The sequence below is a fragment of the Sus scrofa genome, chromosome 2 (assembly GCF_000003025.6).
Source record: "Sus scrofa isolate TJ Tabasco breed Duroc chromosome 2, Sscrofa11.1, whole genome shotgun sequence".
NCBI classification, from domain to species: domain Eukaryota; kingdom Metazoa; phylum Chordata; class Mammalia; order Artiodactyla; family Suidae; genus Sus; species Sus scrofa.
In genome coordinates, this window is record NC_010444.4 from 97,710,229 (window position 1) to 97,737,283 (window position 27,055).

A 27,055-nucleotide genomic window follows, 5' to 3' on the forward strand; every position below is an offset into this window, starting at 1 on the left:
ACTTAGTTTGTAAAGATTTCTAAATCTTATTGCTTCAGTTGTTTCATTGAAAGATAAATGTTTTACTGCACCAGTCCTCAAAAGAAAATTCCTTGTGTGTTACTCTTGGCTTTGTGAAAGGTAATTTATATAGGCCTTATAGTTAATGCTGATGCAAAAGAAGGCAACAGCTTGAAAAAGAATGCTTTGTATAAAATATGGTTATTCATAAGACAAAAGGCATTAAAACACGTGCACCTGCATGTTCATTGCAGCACTATTCACAATAGCCAAGACATGGAAACAACCCAAATGTCCATCGACAGAGGATTGGATTCGGAAGATGTGGTATATATACACAATGGAATACTACTCAGCCATAAAAAAGAATGACATAATGCCATTTGCAGCAACATGGATGGAGCTAGAGAATCTCATACTGGGTGAAATGAGCCAGAAAGACAAAGACAAATACCATATGATATCACTTATAACTGGAATCTAATATCCAGCACAAATGAACATCTCCTCAGAAAAGAAAATCATGGACTTGGAGAAGAGACTTGTGGCTGCCTGATGGGAGGGGGAGGGAGTGGGAGGGATCGGGAGCTTGGGCTTATCAGACACAACTTAGAATAGATTTACAAGGAGATCCTGCTGAATAGCATTGAGAACTTTGTCTAGATACTCATATTGCAACAGAAAAAAAGGCTGGGGGAAAAATGTAATGTATACATGTAAGGATAACCTGACCCCCTTGCTGTACAGTGGGAAAAAAAAAAAAAGGCATTAAAACTATTAAATAATCTAGCCCGGTAAAATAGATATGCTAGCTCTTCTACTTCATTTGGTTTTAGCAACTGGATGGGAGAGAGTTTGCAGGTAAATGTGATGTGAATACACAAAAGGGTTTGTAAACCTTTTTTCTTCCTCCCATGCCTTACCTTCCATGAGCCATATTCACCTTTCTCTAAATATCTGTTCTTGACCCACTAAAATTCTAGTTTTATGACAGCTGGAAGTAGGGACTTCTATTGCTGATTGGCTGTGTGTAATGAGAGCACCCAAATACATTGCTAAGGTGCTGGAAAGCTTCAGTAAGGGTGTTATGATAAGAATGATAATATCTACTTCTTTCAATATTTGTGAAGTTAAGGCAGTCTAGGCAAAATTGACATTTCAATAGCTATACCAACTTTTGTCAAAGTTTAGTCTGCCACACTTGTTATGTAAGTGTGGTCTTGCCAATGCCCAAGACTCCTTCATAGAGTTCTCAAGGTCAACAGGATTTTTGCACTAATTCTAAGAAATTATTTGCCTTGCACACTGTGTTATCATTTGTGTTTATGTTAATTCCTAGCATGAAAAAGGCAGTGACATCAAACTATATTAGTCATTATATTGCCCACTGCTCCATATTTATTTTTTTTTAAAGTTTACTGAGAATGTTCATTATTATTAAATCTCAACCCTTGACCACATGGTTTTGTAATTATACTTTCTGATGAAATGGGAAATATGCACAAAACTCTTCTACTGCATACCAAAGTACAGTGGTCATTTGAAGGAAAATCTTTTGTGCCCTTGTTTGAATTGGGAGCTGAACAAGCCATTTTTATCATAGGACACAATTTTTTTTTTTTTTTTGTCTTTTTATTGGCCAGACCCACAGCATATGGAGGTTCCCAGGCTAGGGACTGAATTGGAGCTGTAGCCACTGGCCTATGCCACAGCTACAGCAATGCCAGATCCGAACCGCAGCTGTTATCTACACCACAGCTCACAGCAATGCCAGATCATCCTTAACACACTGAACAGGGCCAGGGATCAGACCTGCATCCTCATGGATAGTCAGGTTCATTACTACTGAGCCACAGCAAGAACTCCATCACACTTTTTTTTTTTTTCTTTTTTTTTAGGGCCACACTTGGGGCACATGAAGGTTCTTAGGCTAGGGGGTCGAATCGGAGCTACAGGGGCTGGCCGACACCACAGCCACAGCAATGCCAGATCCTTAACCCACTGAGTGAGGCCAGGGATCAAACTTGAAACCTCATCATTCCTAGCTCGATTCATTTCCACTGCACCACGATGGGGACTCCCCCATCATACTTCTTAATTTCAACACCTAAAATAGAGCTACATTAATCCAGTGTTGTATTGACCTAAGAATAGACATAATCAGTGGACTACAGTTGTAAAATGTAGTGTTTCACAATTTTTAAAGGTCATACTCCACTTATAGTCATTATAAAATATTGGTTATATTACCTGTGTTGTACAATATATCCTTGTAGCTTGTTTTATACATAATAATTTGTACCTTCTAATCCCCTAGCCCTTCCTTCTCCTCACTGGTAATTATTAGTTTGTTCTCTATATCTGTATGTCTACTCTTTTTTGTTATATTTACTAATACATTATAGCTTTTAGATTACATATACGTGATGTCATACAGTATTTTTCTTTCTCTCTCTGGCTTATTTCACTCAGCATAATACCTTCCAAGTCCATCCATGTTGCTGCAAATGACAAAATTTCATTCTATTTTATGGATGAGTAGTATTCCATTGTGTGTGGATATTTGCATGTGTACCACATCTTGTTTATCCATTCATCTGTTGACAGACACTTAGGTTGTTTCCATATCTTGGCAGTTGTAAATAATGCTGCTATGAATATGGGGGTGCACATATCTCTTTGAATTTGTGCTTTTATTTTTTCTGATCAATATCCAGGAGTGGAATTGATGAATCATATAGTAGCTCTATTTTTAGTTTCTTCAGAAGCCTCCGTATTATTTTCCACAGTGGCTGTGCCAGTTTCCATTCCCAGTAACAGTGTACAGGGCTCTTTTTTCTCTACATCCTTACCAATGTTTGTTATTTGTATTCTTTTTGATGATAGCCATTCTGACAGGTATGAGGTGATATCTCATTGTAGTTCTGATTTTCCTTTCCTTGATGGTTAGTGATGTTGAACATCTTTTCATGTGCCTATTGGTCATCTGCATTTCCTGCTTGGAAAAATGTCTGTTCAGATCTTCTGCCTACTTTTAAATTGGATTGTTTTTTAAATTTATCTTGAATTGTATGAAGTGCTTTTATATTGTGGATATTAACCCCTTATCATTCATATCATTTACAAATTTTTCTCCCATTTAATAGATTGTCTTTTTATTTTCTCAATGTTTTCCTTTTGCTGTGTGAAAGAAATAAACCTACCTAAGAAGGAAAAGACCTGTACTCCAAAAACTATAAGATATTGAAGATGACACAAATAGATAGAAAGATATACCACATTCTTGGATTGGAAGAATTAACAATGTTAAAATGGCCGTACTACCCAAGGCAATTCTACAGATTTAATGCAATCCTTATCAAAATACTAATGGCATTTTTCACTGACTTAGAAAAAAATAATTTAAAAATTTGTATAAAGACACAAAAGAGCCTGAATAGCAAAAATAGTCTTGAGAAAGAAGAACGGAGCTGGAGGAATCATGTACCCTGACTTCAGACTATACTACAAAGCTACAGTTATTAGAACAATATTATACTGGCACAAAAACAGACGCATAGACCAATGGAACAGGATAGAAAGCCCAGAAGTAAACCCATATACTTATGGTCAATTAATCTACAACAAAGGAGACTAGAATGTAAAATATAGAAAGGATGGTATTGTAAAAAAATGATTCTGGGAAAACTGCAGAGCTACATGTAAAAGGATGAAATTAGAACATTCTCTAACACAAAATGGATTAAAAATCTAAATTTAAGACTAGAAACCATAAAACTCCTACAGGACAATATAGACAGAAAACTCTTTGACTTAAATCATAATTTTTTTTTGGTTCTGTCTCCTAAAGCAAAGGAAATAGGAGAAAAAATAAACAAATGAGACCTAGTTAAATTTATAATCAATTGATTTTCGACAAAGGTGTTAAGACCATTCTATAAAGAAAGAATCTCTTCATCAAATGGTGATGGGACAGCTGGATATCCATATACAAAAGAATGAAGCTATACCTTTGCCTCATACTATGTATAAAAACTAATTCGAGGAGTTCCCGTCGTGGCGCAGTGGTTAACGAATCCGACTAGGAACCATGAGGTTGCGGGTTCGGTCCCTGCCCTTGCTCAGTGGGTTAACGATCCGGCGTTGCCGTGAGCTGTGGTGTAGGTTGCAGACGCGACTCGGATCCCGCGTTGCTGTGGGTCTGGCGTAGGCCGGTGGCTACAGCTCCGATTCAACTCCTAGCCTGGGAACCTCCATATGCCGCTGGAGCGGCCCAAGAAATAGCAACAACAACAACAACAACAACAACAAAAAAGACAAAAACTAATTCGACATGGATCAATATAATGTGTAAGAGCTAAAGCAATAGAAAATCCTAGAAAAAGACATAAGCATAAATCTTCACGTTTTCAATTTGGTGATAGTTTTTAAAGATATGACACAAAAGCACAAGCAACAAAGGAAAAATAGATAAGTTGGACTTTATTAAAATTAAAAACTTTTGGGCATCAAGACACTATCAAGAGAGTGAAAAGACACCCTATAGAATAAGAGAAAATATTTGTAAATCATACAGCTGGTCTAGTATGTAAAATATATAACGAACTCTTACAGTTTAACAACAAAAAGAGAAACAGTCAATTTAAAAATGGGGATTTGAATACATATTTCTCAAAAGAAGATATACAAATAGTCAAATGCATGCGAAAAGGTGCTCAACATCGTTAGTCATTTGAGAAATGCAAGTAAAAAACCACAAGATGTACTACATAAGCACTAGGTTGGCCATGATTTTCAAAACAGAAAATAACAAATATTGGCAAAGATGCAGAGAAATTGGAATCTTCATAAATTGCTGGGGAGAATGTAAATGGAAACTCCTATGGGAAGCAATATGGTAATTCTTCAAAAAGTGAAAAATAGCGTTAATGTATGACTCAGCAATTTTACTCCTAATTATATACTCAGGAGAACTGAAAACAGGTATTCAAACAAAAACTTGTAAATGAATGTTCATTACAGCATGATTCATGATAACCAAAAGGTAGAAACAACCCATATGTCCATCAACAGGTAAATGAAGAAACAAATGTGGTATACATATACAACTGAATATTATTCAGCCAGAAAAAGAAATGAAGTACTGAATATATGCTACAACATGGATGAATCTTGAAAACATGTCTGGCTTCCATCATTTAAGCATAGTGTATGATTCTGTATGTAATATCCAAAATAGACAAATATATAGCGACATAAACAGATTGCTTGTTGTCAGGACCTAGGAGAAGCGAGTCACAGGAAGTGCCTGCTTAATGGGTATAGATTTTCCTACTGGGGTCCTCAAAATGTTCTGGAACTAGATAGTGACAATGGTTGCACAACACTGTGAAAGTACTAAATGTCACTAAATCATACACTTGAAAACATTTAAAATAGTAAATTATATGTTATGTCTATTTACCACAACAATTATTATTGTGTGTGTGTGTGTGTGTGTGTGTGTGTGTGTGTGTGGCTTTTCAGGGCCATACCCATGACATATGGATGTTCCCAGGCTAGGGGTCGAATCCGAGCTATGCCTTAGCCATAGCCACAGTGAATCTGAGCTATGCCATTGCCACAGCACCTGCAACTTATACTACAGCCCATGGCAACGCTGGATCCTTAACCTGCTTGCTGAGCAAGGCCAGGGATCAAACCCACGTCCTCAAGGAGACTAGTCAAATTCATTTCCATTGAGCCACGAGGGGAACTCCTTACCACAATTATCAAGAAAAAGAGTACAACTATCTTCTATTAAGCCAACTATTAAAGAGATAGTAAAATGGTAAATGATGCCACTGATCTCACTAAAAATTTTTTGGGTGATTTCCCTTGTGGTGCAGTGGGTTATGGCTCCAGCGTTCTCATTGCAGTAGCTCAAGTCACTGCTGTGGTATGGGTTTGACCTCTGGCCTGGGAATTTCCACACGCTGCTGGTGCAGCCAAAAAAATTTTTTTTGGTTGAACTACATTTTTCATAAAAATAAACATTTATGTTAATGTGAAATGAGTTTATTTTTAATTGAATTAATATATATTTTTAATTGTTCTTAGTTTTAATTTTTAATTTTATAAATATTTGTACCTATAATCACAATAATTAAAAGCCTGAATCCTCATTTATTCTTTCCTTTATAGGGCCACACCTGCAGCATATGGAAGTTTCTGGGCTAGGGGTCAGATTAGAGCTGCAGTTGCAGGCCTACCCCACAGCCACAGCAAAGCCTGTGGTGATGCCAATCATTAACCCACTGAGGAAGGCCAGGAATTGAATGGGCATCCTCATGGACACTGTGTCAAGTTCTTAACCTGCTGAGCCACAAGGGGAACTCCTTAAATCCTCAATTTTTAAGAGAGTAAAGGAGTTATGACTCTAAAAGATTTGAAAATCAAAAGTATCTAAGTCAAGTTACTATGTGAATTTTAAGGTACAAAGTTTTTCTAATATAAATCAGTTGTGAATCTAAATATTACAGATTAAAGCATATGGAATTCCCCTTGTGATTCAGCAGAAATGAACCCAACTAGTATCCATGAGAATCCAGGTTCAATCCCTGGTGTTGCTCAGCGGGTTAAGAATCTGGCATTGCTATGAGCTGTGTGTATGTCGAAGATGCAGCTCGGATCCCTCATTGCTGTGGCTATGGTGTAGGCTGGCAGCTATAGCTCCAATTTGACCTCTAGACTGGGAACTTCCATATGCCGAAGGTGTGGCCTGAAAAGCAAAAACAAAAAACAAAAACAGATTAAAGCATAACTGAAAAAAATTCTTCTGATTACATTAACTACCAAAACGTACTTTATATTATATTATTAGAAGTTAAGCATGGTCTGAAGAGAGAAGAGTAGTTAAAGATGACTGTTGGGCTAAGGAATAGTGAGTGGTAGGTATAGAAGGTATAAGGAAATTCACAATTCAGTACATTAATTCATTTTGATAAATGTATAATAATTTTAAATGTGATTTCTTCCTGTTGTCTAGGTATCTATGCTAATAATACATAATTTATGGATTGCTCATTAGCCAGGTATTATTCTAAGAGATTCATTATGTGTATGGCACTATTATTTTTTAATTTCAATTAATTAATTAATTAATTAATCTGGCCATGCCCTGACATGTGGAAGTTCCCAGGGCAGGGTCTGAACCCAGACCACATTTGCAGCCTGTACCACAGCTATGGCAACCTCAGATCCTTAACCTGCTTCCACAAGGGAACTTCCTATTTTTTAAAAATTTAATTTAATTATTTATTTTTTTAGGGCCACATCTGTGGCCTATGGAAATTCACAGGCTAGGAGTTGAATCAGAGCTGCAAGTGCCAGCCTACGCCACAGCCACAGCAGTGCCAAATCTAAGCTGGGTCTGTGACCTACATAGCAGTTTGTGGCAATGCCAGATCCTTACCCCACTCTGTGAGGCCAGCGATTGAACCCACATCCTCCTGGGTACTAGTTAGGTTTGTAACCTGCTGAGCCACAATGGAAACTCCCTATTATTTTTATTTTTAATATAACGTTTTGAAGAACAATTTGAGAATAAGTTACAGATTTAATGGTACTTCATCCCTTACATACCTCAGCATACGTCTCCTAAGAACAAAGATATTCTTCTGTATAACCACACCATAACTATCACTCAAGAAATCTAATACTGATACAATCTTATTCTCTAATATTCAGTTTATACTTAGACATCCAAGATTGTCCTGATTCTGTCTTTTATCTGATTTTCTTTTTGTGTTTATTTATTTATTTCAGAATGAGATCCAAGATTTAATCAAGGTTCATACTTTGCATTTAGTTCTCATGTCTCTTCTGTTTCTTTTAATTCTATGAATTCTCCGGCTCTCCTCCCCTATCTCAATTTTTTTAAATCTTACATGACTTTGATATTTTTGAAAAAAGTGAGATATAATTGTTTTACAGACTATATCGCACTTTGGATTTGTTTGATTGTTTTCTCATGATTAGATTCAGCTCAAATGTTGAGCAGTAAGGGTCCTACATGGGTGATGTTGGGTATTTCTCAGTGCATAGCATCAGAAGGCATATGATGTTGGTTTGCCTCATTATTCGTGATCAGGTACTTTTCTAAGTACTTAACACACTGAATTTTAAAACAATTTATGCTGTAGGTATTTCTTGTATTTCTTATGGGTTTCAGTACTTTGTACATAAGGATGCTGAAAGATTAAGTATTTTGTCTAAGGTCATATTGCTAGTAAATAGTAGAGCAGAGTTCCGAACTCAGTTCTAGAATCTACAAGATTAATCGCTAATTAACATTGTGACTGATTTTGTGGTTCTTATCAGGTACCTTCAGGGTATGTAAGTGGAGGCCAGGAGATGAATCTTGAGGTCTGTGGTAAGAATTCCTTTAGAGAGCACTGCTATACGTTCCACTTCTACCACCTCAGGCAAAAGTGGTAGAGAGTCAGAGAATCACTTAGAGAACTGGACATGGAGTTTGAGGGAAATAGAGACTGGTATTTGACTCATTCTGAAAAAGTCAAAAGGTGAGCTTGACCCTGGTCTGAAGTCAGAGTAATGGCAAGGGTATGGTGTTCTGAGGGCTAGTTGTGAACAGGAGAGAGTCTCCATTGTTTAAAGATACCATACCTCAGAGTTTCTGCTGTGGTGCAACTGTAATTGGCTCCCACTGTAGGGGCAGGATTTGGATGGTTCTACCAAAAAATATCATGTTGTCATGATAGTCTACTCCATCCAACAACTGAAAAAGTTCTGTTTGCAGGCCACACTGTTTGCAGTTCAGAAAACTGCTCAGCACACAGTTGTGGACATTTCCCAGGAGAAGAATAACCATTAAACAATTCCTCCTAACTTAAAGTCAAAGATCAGAGGCAGCCTGAAAGTGACTGAGAATGAAGTTGTTTTCCAGACTCCAGTGTAAGATTAACCTAAGGGGAAATACTGAAAAGGGGCTCAATACCAATATAGCCAGTTTATTGAATTAACTGAATTCTGTTCTTTCTTACCACTGAGACTTGTTAAAGCTGCACTGTTAATCATTCTTTTTGTCCCAGGATGAAATCTTGGGTGGATCCCGTTTTACATTCATTTTCAATTACTAACAAATGGTCTTATTCTCAGACAGTATAAGCAAAGCTTAACCTGCCTCTCATTTTAGCCTTGCAAGCCAATCTGTGCCTTCTTAAGTCTGGTTAAGGTTGTAAAGCCTACAATGGAGAAAGAGGGCATGGTCATTCTTTTTCCTGATTCCTCCCAACTCCCAGACTTAACCCTTTTCACTGTCCTCCTTTATGGCCCCTTGAGGGTTGAAAAGCAGACAAAGAGATATACAGAGGTAAAGAAAGTTTCTTTCAAACTGAATGAGTTCTTTGAAGATTCTCTTCTCATCTACGGGGATCCCCAGCATGGGTGGGCTGTGTTTCCCCAGGCAGGCCACTGATAATTAACCTTCCATCCTTGCCTTCTCCTATGTCATCGAAAATCGTCTTGCTAGGGGTCACTTCATCCTTCTAGCTATATCTCTTCAGTGTGGTAGCTTTTTTCCTTTTTGCCACGCATGTGCCATGTGAATGTTCCTGGCCCAGGGATCAAACTCACACCACAGCAGTGACCTGAGCTGCTTCAATGACAATGCTGGATCTTTAACCTGCTGCATCACAAGGGAACTTCCAGTGTGGTATCTTTTTTTTTTTTTTTTTTTTTTTCAGCTATCGCCTGCAGCATATGGAAGTTCCCAGGCCAAAGATTGAATCTGAGCTGGAGCACCTTCACAAAGTCAAGCTGGAGTGACCAGTGGAAAATTTTAAGTATGTAGTTGAGTGTATCCTACTTTTAAAATATTTATTAATTAAAGGACGAAAGGGAACATTAATTGATTCATGTATTTAGGGAATCTTTCCATAGAAAAAGACTAAAAATGTTAAATAATTTAAAATTAAATAAATTATGTAAAATTAAATGCATGGTCCTTTATTCTCTCAAATGATGGTGATAAAGAACAGAATAAACTGCCATTTTAAAGTAGGAGGAGAACTGTGTATTAGATTGAATTATATAAAATTACTATTATGCAATGATTTTGTCATTGACTGTTTTAACATAAGAAAATATCAATTTCATGCGGTTCAGCCTAATACTGAAGCTTTAAAGACATTTGCTATTTCCCTTCTGTAAGTGAATGGTAATGTGTGTTAGTCTAAATTTTTTCTTTTATATTATTTTCAATTACTTTACACTACTAGTAGAGTGTGTTGGGTGCCTGGTGATATCAAAGGAAATTTTTATAATAAAATCGTATGCATAGACACATCTGGTTATGATTTGCTTTTCCTTTTGTCTCATTGCATAATTCAAGTTGATGCTACATAATTTTTTCTTCTTTTATTTCCTTCCATATGGTGGCAGAACAACTACCAAAAGATGAATACTTTCAGTACCTTTCATATCAAAGCTGCAGCTTTCACATTCTGTTCTATTGATACTGAATTTTGGCAGTGGATAAAGGGACACAGTTAAAGTCTCTGCTCATAATTGGTTTTATTTGGGAAAGATTTTCTTTGAACTTGTGACCACCCGTGATTTTATAATTAGCAAAAATTAACCAGCTCAGCATTTCTTGTACAAAATACTCACAATTCACTTCTTTGCTTTTATAAGAGAAAAAGAAAAGAAAAAAGAAAAGAAAGACTAAGGAGTATTAGAGACTTCCATTTTGTTTGGGAGTATTCCATGTGGGATTACTCTAATACAATGCTGAGGCTGGTTTTGTCTGCATAGTATCTTTCAAGTACAATCTTAAGAAAATTTTCTGTTTCTTTCTCAGAACCCTACAAAGAGAAAACCTCAAAAGAATTTAGAGTTTGCAAAAAGTGAGACAATTCCAGGGTAAGTTTTCTGATATGACCTGACTTACATACAAGCTACAGACAAAGCGCCGAAGCTTTCTACAGAGTATACTTTTTTAACTTTCCTTTCTTTAAAGCTGTTTCTTGAGATACAATTCACATACCATACAATCTATCCATTTAAAATATACAATTCAATGGCTTTTGATATATAACTTTATTAATGTTGAAAAGTTGTGGTAAAATAAATATAACATAAACGTTGCCATTTTAATCTTTTTGACATATATAATCCAGCAGCATTAAGTATACGCACAATGTTCCATAGCATCATGATCTACTTCAAAAACTTTTTCATTACCCAGCCAGAAACTGCAGAGAATACTCACGTGCATTTCAGGATGAGCTGAAATGCCTACGGCTATTATGAAATTGTTGAAGTTAAGAAAGCTGACTGGATGTTTGCAAGGTAAAGCACTCTAAACTTAAGTTCGAAGCTGTTAGCATCGATGTCTGTGTTAAGTAGACCAGACACCCCCACATATAGACACTTTGCAAGGCCCTGCATGATCCCCAAGCATTCCATCAGTCAAACCTCTCTTTCCCCTGGGCTTGATTTTCCCACCCATGTGGGAAGTGGACAGTGGCAGCTTTGTTTGCAGTGGCTTTGTTTGCTTGCAGCCATTGGTAAAACAAACATTACCTCAGTTTGGAGTCATCCTTGGGGGTAGAACTTGGAGGTCCTGAGAGAGCAGATCCTATGACCCATCACAGATGACTTCATCAGATTATCTGGTGTAGACTCACCCCACTGAGGATAATCACATCACAGCATCCCTTGTGGATCCTAGTGGGACTGGCCTAGGTCATAAGATGTTCAGGGGGAGACTCCTATGCCCTGGGAAGAGATGGGATAGGAGGAATAATGAAGACAAGCTTGCCCACTCTCATGTTAGCCTGCCCTATAAATCAATAAAGCCTCAGAGACATTTCGGGGTTTGCCAGGCTGATCCATACTTATAAAAATTTCTCATAATTTCATCATTAGACAGTACTGATGAGCTCTACACGGAGTTTAGCCCAGTGATAAATGAAAATGCACATGGTGAGTGTTTACATTGAGAATTCAGACTCATTTTGTGACCCTATCCACTAGAACTTAGGCAATTATAAAAAAAATGAAGAAAACTCAGTATCTTAAAATCAAAAAGATCAGTTTTATAATTTGATATTTGCTGAAGGGGAAAGTGGGCATTAGTAAATAGAAAGACTTAGTAGATAACATGCTTATCTTCGTTCTTCTTAATTATGCTTCTAGATGGGCTATATAAAAATGGAGTTTAAGGAATCTTAAATCAAAGATTTAAAGATTTTTCTAGCAAAAGAAAATCTCTCTTTCCACCCTCCTCCACCATACCACCCAGGAAATTTGCTATTTGAATTCAGCATTCGATAAGTTTACTGCAGTCCACACAATGTTTTTAGAAACTTTAAATTCTTTTTCACTGTACCATCAGGCATGTAAATGCAAGCTTATTACAAGATAATTATGCGGAGTGGAAAACTTAGTCTATCCTCATAAGTAAAGTGTCCACAAAGATCATAGTCTTGGTCCAACTAGAACTTGATATTAGGAATGAAGGATTTGTTTGCCTCGCCTGCTCCAAAACCTCAAGTAATAAATCTCAAAAGCTTCAATATTGATTCAACAAAATGAATGGCTGAGGCACTTCAGAACGACTCTGACAAGTGGACAAATGCTGCCATGGTGACATTTTGATATGCAGTGTGGTTACTGAGCTGTGCTCGTTTCTTCCCCCTGCTATTAAAGCAAAATGACAAACCACGGGAGTGCCACACACAGCGTGCCTAAACCAGAGGCAACTAGAAAAAAAGATTTAATTAGCTGTTCTTAAGGGATTAAAAATTCCATACACATTTGTATCTGATTTATGGGGAAATTCCTTTTAAAATATGAGAAAAGCTGTTCTCAGACATGCTTCTTGTTAAGAAATATAAACTATTATTAATCTTTAAAAAAGTTACAGACAGCATTTTCTGTAAATGTTTTGTAAACAGATTTCTTGGGGAAAAATACTTTTAAATTGGCAAGATAAGGATTTAAAATATTTTCCACAAGATATAAAATTGTACTTAATTTACCCCTTGCTAAATAATGTAATAGGTATTACATGTGACCATAATAAAAATAAAAACCGATATATATAGCCAAATACTACTGTGTGTATTTAGAGTTTTAAGGAGAGGAGACTATTTGTTAGAAAGTAATGTATACACTTGGCTATTGCTTGATCTTAATATTCATTTGATAGAGGGTTTTAGCAGTTACATTTATTCTTTTTTTTTCTTTCTTTTCTTTTCTTTTCTTTCTTTTTTTTTTTTTTTTTCTATTTTAGGGCTGCACCTGCAGCATATGGAGGTTTGCAGGCTAGGGGTCCAATCAGAGCTATAGATGCTGGCCTACACCACAGTCACAGCAACTCCGGATCTGAACTGCATCTGTGACCTACACCACAGCTCATGGCAACACTGGATCCTTAACCCACTGAGTGAGGATCGAACCCACATCCTCATGGATCCTAGTTGGGTTCGCTAACTGCTGAGCCACAAAGGGAATTACTATCCTTTTCTTTATGGGTATAAAATATACCCAGATATATTAAAGAGAGATACAATTACATTATAGCAATGAAAAGAAATTATTTAAACATTTTAATGGGAAAATGCTTTTAAATATGTAATTATAATTTGTAAAATTGTTTACATATAATTACCATCATAATGTTTTCAATATTGGATTGGTTAACTCACAAGATAAACTTCCTCAAATGCATCTGAAATACAGCTAGAGTAGGAAATTGTTGTTTTATTTTATTTATTTTTTCTGTCAGTTATTGAAAACTTACTATGCACCAGACTTCACTTTCTTATTCCATCCATACACAAGTCTGTGCAGTAGGTGTTATAAAAATCTCCTCCAGATAAGGAAAGCAAACACATGAAAGATTAATAAATTTATCTGTTTGCTCAACCCAGCTATGCTACACTATCTCTTGGCATCATCTGGACCTAACTATGAGAGATGCTTTTTTGTTCTCTTATGCCTTTAGAAATAGAAACTGTGTTACTGATCTTACAAAGTTTTACATACCAGCCTCTGTAAATGGACTTTGGGGGGAAGAAGAATATTTAACTTAGGAAGATAAAGGTTTAAAAAATTCATAGCTTGAGTTGCCGTTGTGGTGCAGCAGAAATGAATCCGACTAGTAACCATGAGTTGTGGGTTTGATCTCTGGCCTCTCTCAGTGGGTTAAGGATCTGGCGTTGCTGTGAACTGTGGTGTAGGTCACCGATGCTGCTTGGATCCTGCCTTGCTGTGGCTGTGGCATCGGCTGGCAGCTGTAGCTCTGATTTGACCCCTAGCCTGGGAACCTCCATATGCTGTGGGTGAGGCCCTAAAAAGCAAAAAAAAAAAAAAATTGTAGTAGAACATAAAAATTAGACTTAATTCATCCTTTACTGTTTAGTCATTAATCTTAGAAAAATTAAATACTGAGATTATGAGAAACAGAAATGGGAGATATAAACAAGCACAGAAAAAGTGATAGATTATTTTCACATGATAAAAGAGAAAAGGTTTTGGGAGTTCCTGTCGTGGTGCAGTGGTTAACGAATCCGACTAGGAACCATGAGGTTGCAGGTTCGGTCCCTGCCCTTGCTCAGTGGGTTAACGATCTGGCCTTGCCGTGAGCTGTGGTGTACGTTGCAGACGCGGCTCGGATCCTGCGTTGCTATGGCTCTGGCGTAGGCTGGCAGCTACAGCTCCAATTCGACCCTTAGCCTGGGAACCTCCATATGCCTCAGGAGTGGCCCAAAGAAATAGCAAAAAGACCAAAAAAAAAAAAAAAAAAAAAAAAAGAGAGAGAAAAGGTTTTGATGTTTTATATATATACACAACACAACAAATATATACATATATATATATGTATTTGCAACACATTTCTGGTTTAAAATTCTAAAATGCCACCTCAACCTCTATTACCTGTGATGGTCTGGGTTCATTGCTACCTTGTCAAACATCTCAGTCCTAACAACTACCCTTTGTACATTTCGTCTATATAGGAACCAGATCATTTACAGAGAAGGCTCTGACATGGCTCATTAGAGATTTCAAAGTAATTGTGATAAATTATCACAAATTAGTCACTTCTAGACAACTGATAAATAGGTAAGAGCCAGTGTAACCAAAGGCTTTGGCAAGACAGGAAAATATGGGGACCATGGCTCCTGCTAGCTCTTTAGCCTATTGCTGTTGGCCCTCCTCAGTTGGCTATTGAGCAGTAGCTTTCAGCAGCCCCAACTTGCCCAACTAGAACCAACTAGGGCTCAAAACTCAGCCTTTGCTGAGGCCATGAACCCTTTCTGCCACACGCCTTTGTCCGGGCTCCTCTCTCATACAGCTGTACACATGTCATCTTTCCTGGGGCTCTGGTATCATTTTTGTTCCATTTTTTGTCTCGTTGACCTGAAACAGACTGCTAGATATTTTCTCCAGCAAAGATGGGTTTATTTGGGATCAGCAGAGAATTGAAATTCAAGGCCTGCAACCATGGTGAGCCTCGTGCATTCCCCCCCCCCCACCCCCCGCAACAGAAAGGGAACAGCAATCCTTTTATAGAGAGGAAAAGGAAGTTGGGAGGACTATAGCAAACAAAGGCTCTTCTTTGGCTGAGTCCTTGCCTGCAAAGAAGAGGAGTCTTTCTTCTTCCTGTTGGGCTCTGCTATTGCCACAGTGCACGAGGGCTCCCTCTTCTGGTCACCCGACCCCATTTTAATGAAGTTTCTGTTCATTAATTTTTCAGAGCATGAAGAAATTTGATGATAGGAGGTTTTGTGTAGGGTGAGAAAGACATGAAAAATACCCCTCAGGAGCCATGGTATTGACACCTCCCACTTCTTCCAGGCTTCCAATTTTATTTTCTGATGTAAGCCTTATACTTCCAGGAGGATTCTTCAATGATACCACCAAGAGTCACACAACTCCTTCAGCCCTGGAGGGAAAGATGCAGACAGACAGAGCCCCAAACCACAAAGAACCCAGACTCAAAAGGAAGAGGTTTCTTTCCATTATCTTCCCAGCTGGCATTCATATGTCTTCACTTTTAGACTGATAGCTGGCTTTGATACTTCTTTCGAACAGAATTTTTAAAGTGTATTTTGAAGAATATTAATAGAAGTCATATTGATCAAATAAATGTATAAAACTGTGAGTTAGGCAAATTTTAACTGGCTTATTTACTATACTATTCAAATATTTTAATGCATTGTTTTTGAAGAACACTTCCCACAGTTATGGTTTGATTACAAGTTTGGGAAAAGGAAACCCACAGCACATGCTTTTGGAAATGCTGGTATTGCTCTTTTCCTGAAGAATTTTAATTCAGTGGGGTTCAAACATGAACTCCAAACATAAATACGAATAAGTATCATTGTATACTTCCCTATGTCTCTCTCTTTTTTTTTTTTTTTTTTTTTTTGTCTTTTTGTCTTTTTAGGGCCATACCTGCAGCATATGGAGGCTCTCAGGCTAGGGGTCTAATTGGAGCTACGGCTGCCTGCCTACACCACAGCCACAGCAAGGTGGGATCCAAGCCGTGTCTGCAACCTACACCACAGCTCACGGCAACACCAGATCCTTAACCCACTGAGCCAGGCCAGGGATCAAACCGCAATCTCATGGTTCCTAGTTGGATTTGTTTCCACTGTGCCAAGAAGGGAACTCTACTTCCCTATGTCTTCTATGCCAAATTATTCTTTCTTATTGGATAGCAAATCTTGGGAAGTTTCCATTATTTTATTACATCCCAATCTCAGATCTTGTTCAAAGCTTTTTTCTCCTCACTACTGACTAGACCAATGACTCCAGGGGTCTGAAACAGAATGGAGAAATGATTAGTTGTTGAAGTATATGGGTGTGTGTGTGTGTGTGTGTGTGTGTGTGTGTGTGTGTGTGTGTGTATGTGTTGTGATTCTGGTTCTAGAATACCTCTCTTTTTATCTCTTCTTTTTCAAGGTCTAACTCTCCTTTCCTTTCCCTTCCTTTCCCTTCTTTTCCTTTCCCTCCCTTCCTTCCCTCCTTCCCTCCTCTTTCTTTCCTTCCTTCCTTCCTTCTTTCTTTCTTTCTTTCTTTCTTTCTTTCTTTCTTTCTTTCTTTCTTTCTTTCTTTACCTCCCTCCCTCCCTCCCTCCTTCCTTGCTTCCTTCCTTCCTTCCTTCTTTCTTCTTCTTCTTCTTCTTCCTCTTCTTCCTCATCTTCCTCTTCTTCCTCTTCTTCTTCTTCCTTCTTCTTCCTTTTTCTTCTTCTTTTCTCTCCCTCTCTCTTTCTTTCTTTCTTTCTTTCCTTCTGTCGTGCCCAGAGCATATGGAAGTTCCTGGGCCAGGGATCACACCTGTGCCACGGCAGTGACCAGAGCCGCTGCAGTGACAATGCTTGATCCTTAATGCGATGTGCCACAATAGAACTCCAAAGTCTAACTCTTTTCATACCAAGAACTGAGAGGGCAAATAAAAGGACAAACACCTCTTTGACTACTTATCAGATGTACAGTGCCCTTCCCTAGGGTTGTGGCTGATTCTCTGGATAATACAGACTAGATGTTTTCTGTGTGACTGGCATGCTGACGTTTTCAAAGGCAGGTGGGTAAATTCTGGTGGGTTCTGTGAGCCCTCCCCATTGCATCTTTCCTTGAAGTGGGTTCTTCCTTAACTACTCCTTCAGCTACTTCCCAGAAGTGCACAGCCTTTTTGTTCCTGGGATCTTCCCACTGCAGGGGCTGTTCTCTTCGGTCAGATATTGACAAGATTTAACCAAAGCGTACCTTCCACACTATCACAGTTAATGAAGGATCTACTCATTTTTGTACAAAGTTGACAGTGGGGCTGCTCCTCTGCCCTCTTTCTCTCTGTCCTGCCATTTCCCGCTCCCCACCGCCCAATTCTCTTTCCTCTTAGTAGTAGGGTCAGAGTAAATCAACAGATCTATTGGCCTAAGCAGGCAACAGTGGAATAGTTACCAATCTTGGATCCTTAACCCACTGAGCAAGGCCAAGATCAAACCCACATCCTTTTCTACTGTGATCTCCAATCTCTACACTATTCTGAAGGAAAGATAAAAGTAAGAACTTTCCCCGTAGGCTAACTACTACTCAGGGCTGATTCTTCTTTCCCCTAGGGTGAGGGTGGAGGCAGGTGGTTGTCCTACATTTGTCTTTTCACCTCTTTTTTTTTTTTTGTCTTTTTGCCATTTCTTGGGCTGCTCCAGCGGCATATGGAGGTTCCCAGGCTAAGGGTCGAATTGGAGCTGTAGCTGCCAGCCTACGCCAGAGCCATAGCAACGCAGGATCCGAGCCGCGTCTGCAACGTACACCACAGCTCACGGCAAGGCCAGATCGTTAACCCACTGAGCAAGGGTAGGGACCGAACCCGCAACCTCATGGTTCCTAGTTGGATTCGTTAACCACTGTGCCACGATGGGAACTCCTCTTTTCACCTCTTAAAAAGCCCTGGAGGGAGACTCTGGTCTTAGAAGTTGGCAGCTCTCTTTAGAAGTCAGGTACTTGTCTCTTTAATCCTGGCTTGGGTCAAATCACCAGTTCTACAGAAGCAAGAAATTGCCCACTCAGTACATTAATTTTTTTTTTTTTTTAGCTTGCACTTGTGGCATATGGAAGTTCCCAGGCTAGGGGTTGAATCAGAGTTACAGCTGAGGCCACAGCCATAGCAACACCAGATTTGAGCCACATCTGCGACTTACGCCACAGCTTGCAGCAATACTGGATCCTTAACCCACTGAGCAAGGCCAAGATCAAACCCACATCCTCAGAGACAACATTGGGACCTTAACCCACGGAGCCATAATGGGAACTCCAGTACATTGATTTTTAATATTGTAAAATGTACATAGCAGGAGGATGAGAAGCCCCCATTGATGCATATGTGGATAATTGTTGTTAGCTGCTTTTTTTAAAGTTTCTTTTCTCTCTTTTTTTCTTTAGAGAGTGAGGAACTTGAGGCAAGGTTATTAAGGGTCAGAATTTTAGATCAAAACAAGCAAGAAGTCAGAGTTCCTGTCATGGCTCAGTGGTTAATGAACCTGACTAGCATTCATGAGGTTGCAGGTTCGATCCGTGGCCTTGCTCAGTGGGTTAAGGATCTGGTGTTGTCGTGAGCTGTGTTGTAAGTTGCAGACGTGGCTCGGATCCTGCGTTGCTGTGGCTCTGGTGCAGGCTGGCAGCTACAGCTCCGATTCGACCCCTAGCCTGGGAACCTCCATATGCCACTGGTGCGGCTCTAAAAAGACAAAAAGACAAAAAAAAAAAAAAAAAAAAAAAGCTGGCCAGAATCTGCACATGGAATTGTTGTGAAGATCAGATGAAAATACTGATTAGAAACTAGGCAGAGAAAAAGGAAATAGCAGATTATAAAAATGAGGACCTAGGACAAGTAATAGTCCAGATTTTTTACAAAGACTCAGGGCTAAAATACATATAAAATGGAATATATAGAGGGATCTTGTGGAACAGGACAGCAAATTCTGCTACAGAAATCTTCTTAAGGACAGGAACCATATCTTTATTCATCTTTATATCTCTGAAACACATATCATTGGCACTCAAAAAATGTTTGTTGAGTGAATTAATCAATTTAGATATCAGCATCAAAAAGCTCCTGATAACTAAAGTAACTTTTGCTCCTGCATAGAGCAGAGGTTGGCAAATATAACTCTGGTGATTTCTGGCCACTGCCTGCTTTTGTAAATAAGTTTTATTGGAACACAGCCATGCTCATCTGCTTAAATATCATCTTTGGGTGCTGTCACACTACAATGACAGATTTGAATAGTTGGCAACAGAGACTGGATGGCCTGCAAGTCTAAAATATTTACTGTCTGGCCCTTTGTAGTAAAAGTTTTCTGACCCTTGGCACAGAGGTTTAAAATTGCTTTTATATATGTTTCCTGTTGAGTGTGACTCAATCGCAGCATGGTTAACTCAGGTCCAGAGGTCACTGCGAGCACTTGGCTGTTCTGTCAGACAGGACAACAGCAAGGCCTGGGAACCAGAGCAGGGTGGATGTGACAGATTTGTTAAAGCCAAGAGGGAAGTCATTTGGTGGAATCCAGTAATCTCGTCTCTCCCTTCTCTGAACCATCTTTTGATCTCTTTGATGGTCACATTGTACTTTCAGTTATCATGTTTTATATCTTCTTTCTTTTTTCATTTTTTTTCCCCCATGTGCATGGCATGTGGAAATTCCCAGGCCATAGATCAAACCTGAGCCACAGTAGTAACCTGAGCCATAGCAATAACCTGAGCCACAGCAGTGACAATGCTGAACCCTTAACCCCTAGGCCACCAGGGAACTCATGTCTTTTTTCTCCTATTCAATGTGGACTATATGAGGGCAGAGACTGCATTTTGTCCATATTCATATTCTGAGGGTTGAGAGATGCTTCTGGTTAAATAGGTACTCATTTAGAAGATGCATTTTAGCTAGAAGGATTATGGTGCTATCTGAAGAAGAGGAAAAGCAGGGTCTGACAGCTCAGAGGCAGAAGGCTTCTAAGTATCAGTAAGAAAGAGAATAGCAAAAGGAAAATTAGTTTGGGGTGGAGTATTTAAGGAAGCAGTTAGCAATGAAGGATAGCTCTGTGTGAGAAATAGTTCAGGGACTTGCTCAGATTTCCAAGGCCTTTTTATTTCCAAAAAGCCCAAGAGTATTTGTCTTTTTCTGACCTGGGAGCAGAACCTCATGTTTAAAGTATTCTCAATTATTGAATGGATATTCTGATTCCTTTGTGTCACAAAATGAAACTCTGGCAGTGGAGCCTTCTTCTTATGTATTTGTCCAGTCACATCACTCAGTCAACAAATATTAAATGAATTACTACCTTGTGCCAGGCCCTTTGAGAGCTTGGATTTGAGCTCTGTTTTTCCATTATGAAGTGCTACAATGATAAACAATAAAATTTATTGAGAACTTTATGACATGTTGGGGTGTAAGGAAGGAAAAATAATTGATTAGTTGCCTCAGTGGGCCTGAACCCAGGAGTGGGGAGAGAAAGAGGAGTCCAGGTGTGTAGCAACTCCGGACAAGTCTGGATTTTTTTCTTCTATCTGGGCCCAAACAGAAGAAGCCTCTGGCAGACAGACTTGGGTATTCCTGAGGTTACCGCTTACTTCTACTTTTTTGAAGGGAAGGGAAGTCGATACTGCCTAAGCTTGGTTTTGTTCCTTTGATGAAACTGCCTTATGCATAAGTAACTTAGATATCTAAACTCGGAATGCCAAGTATGACAAATACCTCTTTCAAGGAACTAAAAAGATCTTTGGAGAAGATTTATGAGGCTTACTTAGTATTTAAGACTAACTAAATCGGAGAGAGAAGAAAAATTGTGTGACATCAGTGCTTTTCTTATAGGGTTTAAGAAAACGAATTACTCTTTAATGTGTGAAATTTGGAGTTACTGATTTTATTTCATGAAGCTTACTATAGAGAAAAATGCTTATCCTCCATTCTGTTGCATTTAGGCAGAATTGGGAAATAGGCCAACTTGCCTTCAGAATTTTCAACATTCTTCTCAACGCCCTTCTCTCTCAGTAGCACCCGACATCTCCAACCTCCCACCTCCAGATGCTCAGTAATCCACTTCCTTCCTGTTTTCCTTATCAAAACATGACTTGAAGAACCATCTCTTTAAGCTGTAAATAATGGAAGAAATTTAAAATATCTCTGATTTGGGCATATTTGTATTTTAACATGGAATCAAGTCATGTTTTCCAAGATTGGATGGTGAAATACAAGGAAGTCGGCTCTGGGCATTTTTTTGGATAATAGCCTCCAGGTTCTTCACACACTCTTAGAAGATTTCCTTCCTCCCTCGGTTCCTTCCATACGTATTAACTTTCTACTATATCCCAGAGCCTATTCTAACTGCTGGGTATAGAGGAGCAAATGAGAGAGACACGAAACCTATCTTCTTGGAGCTTCATCCATATGGGCAGACAAAAAACACCAAAATAAGCAAACAAGATTTTTTTTTTAGGTATAAATAATATAAAGAAAATAAAATAAAGCAGTACATAAGAGTGCCCACAGAAGTAGTTAGGGCAGACACCTTCAAGGAAGGGACAGTTAAGCTACCCTCCAAATGAAAGATGTGATAGATGGCATCAAACTGATGAAGAGTTTTGGCAACAGTGTTCCAGGCAGAGAGGAAAGCTTGTGCAAAAGTTCTGATGCAGGAATGATTTTGCTGTGTTTGAGCCAAAAAACAAAGGCAGGTCAGTGTGATAGGAATAGAGTGAAAAGAGGGAGAATGGTACAAGTTGGGGTTCTTTTCATCCATGTGAGGAGTCTGGATTTAAGTGTAATGGATGGACATGCATTTGATAACATCTATACTACTTTGCTTAAAATATCAGCTATATTTGTTTGCTGTGGTTTTATTTTTCAGCTCTTGGGAGAAGCTTTCAGCATTCCATATAATCTCTTTCTCTTGGAGCATTGCTAGTATTCTTTGGGATGCTTGGGTGTTTTTTTTGTTTTTGTTTTTTTTGGCTTGGCATGTTTCTGCATTTTGTTTCATTAAACTTTCACCCCAGAGAAAGTGTAACCTCAATGAACTCATGGTTGTGACTTAGACATCACTGTTTTTCCCACAGTGCCTTCCAGTGTTTTCTGCTTTCTGAATGCTCAGTAATAATTGTTAATGAATTACTTAGTTCCCTGAGGTAGCTCTGAGAAAGAGAGTGGGATTAAGTTTTCATTTTGACCCATCAAGGTGCCTAGAGCAGTGTCTGGCACAGAGAGAAAATGAATGTTGAATAAGTCCAGTTGTGCAGACTATGTTAAATCACCCGACTTGGTGAAACAATTATTAAGACAAAATAGTTTGTTGATAAACATTGACTCTGTTGGGGTCTCAATAAAATAACATGTAGCAGCAAATAAAGCCTTTAAGCATTCAATAACACGACAAAACTGTGGGTTGAATATACGTTTTAGTAACTGTTTTTTTTTGTCTTTTTGTCTTTTTAGGGCCGCACCTGCACTATATGGAGGTTCCCAGGTTAGGGGTGGAATTGGAGCTATACCAACCAGCTTATGCCAGAGCCGCAGCAATGCCAGATCCGAGCCTCGTCTGCAACCTACACCACAGCTCATGGCAACACCGGATCCTTAACCCGCTGAGCGAGGCCAGGGATCAAACCTGCAACCTCATGGTTCCTAGTTGGGTTTGTTAACCACTGTGCCCCAACGGGAACTCCTAGTAAGACATTTTAAATAATTTGGAAGCTATAAGAGATTTTAAATAATTTAGAAGCTGTAAATCAATGGCATATGTTAAATAAACACATGTTTACAATAACTAATGTAAGAAAACATTCTTCTAATATTGTTTTCTGTTTCACATTATCAGTACATGGAGAATCAGTTCATTGTTTTGACCTTAATTTGTCAACAAGTTTGTTTCTCTATTGCAGGACACACTAAGCACATCTATGTTTACTTTGTTAATAATGCTCATGGATTTATAGCTTCTAAACCCAGCTCCACCTCTGTAGTTTAGCTCACAGGAAAACTGCTCAATCCCCTTGATCGTTTAGGTTGCTCTTCTCACTACCTATTGTTGAGCCTTGAAGTGCATCATTGGTATTTCCACATGGTTTCTGTATCAGACCCTTCTGTCTAAGTAAATTCTGTCTTTGATTCCATTTGTTGACTGTTGCAGTTTGAGATGAGGCATTCAGCAACAATTCATAATAAAGCTAAATTAGTACTCCTGGATAGCAGTAACTAGTAATGACAAAGTAATTACTAGTCATTACTATTTCTATCCTTAGGAAGCTTACCTACATGCTCTGTATTTGGAAATAGGAAACCTAAGACCTAGTTCTAATTCCGCCTTTAACTAAGCCACTCAATCAATTCTTTGAAAAAATTTTTTTGACCATAAAATCTGTGGCGAGGTGGTGTGGGACTGCTAATTGCTAATTTTAATCTCCCTCTTGGTTCCAAACTTCTGTGGTTTTAGGTCTGCAGCTTGTGCTTTAAAAATCTCCGATGTAGATGGCGATTTGCATGTTGCTCATGAGATGGTGTGACCTTGGGGCTTTACTTTTAAGCCTTGGGAATAACTGCCAACATTTGTTGAGGGTTTGTTTACCACATGTCAGGTGCAAAGAGTTGCACCTCACATAATCTCATTCATCTAATCCCTCCAACAGCCTTATGAGGTAAGAATTAATAATCCTATTTTATAAACGAGGTGACGGATAACCTACCCAGACGTTGACATCAGTCTCTGCTATGTAGGAGTAGATTCCTCATTTCTAATATTTCACCAATGCACGCGCAAATTCTCAGGAGATAAACATCTCAGTGCTTCAACGCTGAAAGAAATGCCTTTCTAGGAAATTAACAAGACTCAGTAAAGCGGTTTTCTCCCCGGAAAGAAAACAGGGAATTGCTTATACTGGCGTTCCCAGGGCAGAGTGCCTGCTGTCTAGGTGGTGGTGGTGGAGGTGTGGCTTCCCGGTGCCCAAGGGAACAAACTAGCTAGTTTAGTCCAAACTGACAATTATATAGCACGAACTGCTCATCAGGTCCTAGATACGCTGCAGCTGCAGGACCGCGCTCAGGCAGGTCAACTCGGGCGCCTCTCTGCTGGAAGAGTCCATTAGGGATGGCCAAGGCAGGGTGTTCCCGCCGCCGGAGCGCGGACCTGGCTGCCCGCTGCGCCGACGGGGGGCGCGCTGCCTTGGGCGGCCACCCCTGCTCCTCTGGTCAGGTGAGCGCAGCCTGAGGAACCGCTAGCCCTATTGGAGCAGACGGAGGATGGAGTGGGAGGAGGCAGGGAGGAGGGTGAGAGGGGGAGGATGGAGCCACCTTCCTGATCGGATAGTGGCAGAAAGAGCAGGCAGCCCCAGCGAAGCGTGGGGACGCAAGCGAGAGACAGAGCGAGCGAGGCTGTGCTAAGGGAGGACCAGCGGAGACCACAGGGCGTGGGCGGATGTCGGTGTCCCCGGGGCCAGGTAGGCTGTGGCTGCGGGGTGGTGTTGCGAGCATCCACGGTGCCCACGAGAGGGCTGCAGTTTCCTCGCGTTGCTCTCTCGCACCTGTTGCTGGAGGTGGGCAGCGAGCGCGCGGCTGGCTGCAGCTGACCCCGCGGCGGTGCCCGCGTCCGCTCGCGCATGACTGCAGCTAGGCGGTGAGCTTGGCGTGCCTCCCACCCTCCCTTCCAGAGGTGAGGAATCTTAAAAAAGGTGAGAAGTGGATGAACAGAGGGAAAAGTTTTTCTTCCCTTTGTGCCTGTTTGAAACACGAATTCTCGCTTTAATTAAAAAGAAAAAAACTTCCTGGAAAATAACAGATTCAGAAAGGTGCGCCATAGATAGTAATTAATAACGGGAAGGTTGAGATAAATTTTAAGGAGTCTTAGGTTCCAAAATAAGTGGTATGTCGAAGAACTTTTCAGGGAGTTGATTTCAGGCAATTTGGAATCAGCCTGGAGCTGTAGAATTATATATATCTATTTAAAATGTACATATTTTTAATATTTTAAAATTGATTTTTTTTTCTTTAAAACTAAAAGAAACTGGCAGTATTCATCGGGAAAAATGATTTTCAGGTGCAGTGTTCACTTACTCTTTGTAACTTTTGTTTTAAACCAACTTTTTACATTTCACAAAATCAACAACCTTTAAAATGTGTGTAATGTGTTTATATGTTAGCTGCAAACTCTTCTAGAGTTTACTGATAGCGAATCTTAAGGGTGCATAATTACTGACAATTAGGATAAAACTGAAAAAAGTCTCTTAACTAATACACACGGCATTATATACTAATTGTTGCTGAAGTTATTACCTTATATTACTAAAGTTCTTTTTCCTTTCCTGTGTATTGTGTATCAAAAGAGCTAGGAAAAAAAAAAAAAAGGAAAAAGAACAATGTTTTGTGTTCTAGTCACAATACAAATGAACTCCAGCAGTGTATTTATTTTTGTGTAATTTCTGAGGCTGCAAGGAAGTCCCAAATAACACCTTGAACTGTGTTGCAATAAAACATTTAAACATATGCGTTTAGATATAACATGCTGGCTCTGCCATTAACCTAGAGTGACTTTGGACATTCACTCATCCTTCTGTGCCTTAGTCTCTTCATTTGTAAATAGATTGAAGACTTTAGTTAGAAGTGAAAGGTCTCAAGATTAAAAAGAAGTAGCCAAAATGTGTACACTAAAAATAAGTATGACTAAACCTAGCTCCATGTTCCAGTTTCTATGATGAATGGCAATAGCAACCACCCAGTATTGAATGCTTGCTATGTATTGAATTCTCTTTATATAGGTTATGTTATTTACCATTCACAACAATGCCCTAAGTTAAATAGTATTATCCCAGTTTACAGATAATGACACTGAGGCATGGGAAGTTTAAGCTCCATGTCCAAAGTTCCCCCAGTTAGTAAGCTGGATCAAAGATTTTTCCTGAGGGCTCTTAGCGTCTACGCTATACTGAATGTGATGATTAAAACCTGAAACCACCCATAAGCATCAGCTAAGAAATAATCTTAGACTAAAATGTAAGTCCACAATGGAGTAATGGTAAAATTGTGCAATAGCACCGTTTTGTTATCAGACATAGAAATGATGTATCAGTCAACATTCATTATATTTTAAAAACAACAATTATAGTTTTATGTTGTGTATATAATTTATCAAATATTGAATGCATATCCTATTCATTGTTAGAAAATAATAACATGAGGTATGTTTGGAACACAGATTCTTTTACGATAATAAAAATAACAATTAGAAATAATATGGGAAGTCAGAGGCTAGTGTTATGCAAAAGTATTTCAGATATCTTTCTACTTGAAGATGCCCGTACCTTTGCTAGAAAAAGTGTTCACAGCAGAATCGGTTGTGACTAAACCCTTTTGTACATGTTCCCACGATAAATGATAATAGTATGCCACATTTTTTGAATGTCCACTATATACTAGGAATTCTACTAGGCCCTTTAAGTAGAGTAATTTTACATTTAATCAACATATACTATTTCCTTGATTTGCAGATGAAGAAACTGA

The 27,055-nt window shown here is 39.0% G+C and overlaps 1 protein-coding gene across 5 annotated transcripts in view; it reads left to right on the forward strand.

The window, feature by feature from the left end:
- ADGRV1 (adhesion G protein-coupled receptor V1) overlaps positions 1-27,055 on the forward strand; it is a 574,200-nt gene that overhangs the window by 6,581 nt on the left and 540,564 nt on the right. For 2 of the 5 annotated variants that reach the window (XM_021085374.1, XM_021085376.1), the window contains exon 1: positions 24,822-24,999. The exons of 2 other annotated variants lie outside the window; for them this stretch is intronic. In XM_021085374.1, the coding sequence (XP_020941033.1) occupies positions 24,978-24,999 (22 nt within the window). In that variant the 5' untranslated portion in view covers positions 24,822-24,977. Of the gene's footprint in view, positions 1-10,861; positions 10,924-24,821; positions 25,000-27,055 lie in introns of those variants that run through there. One more of the 5 variants, XM_021085375.1, reaches the window with a different exon arrangement.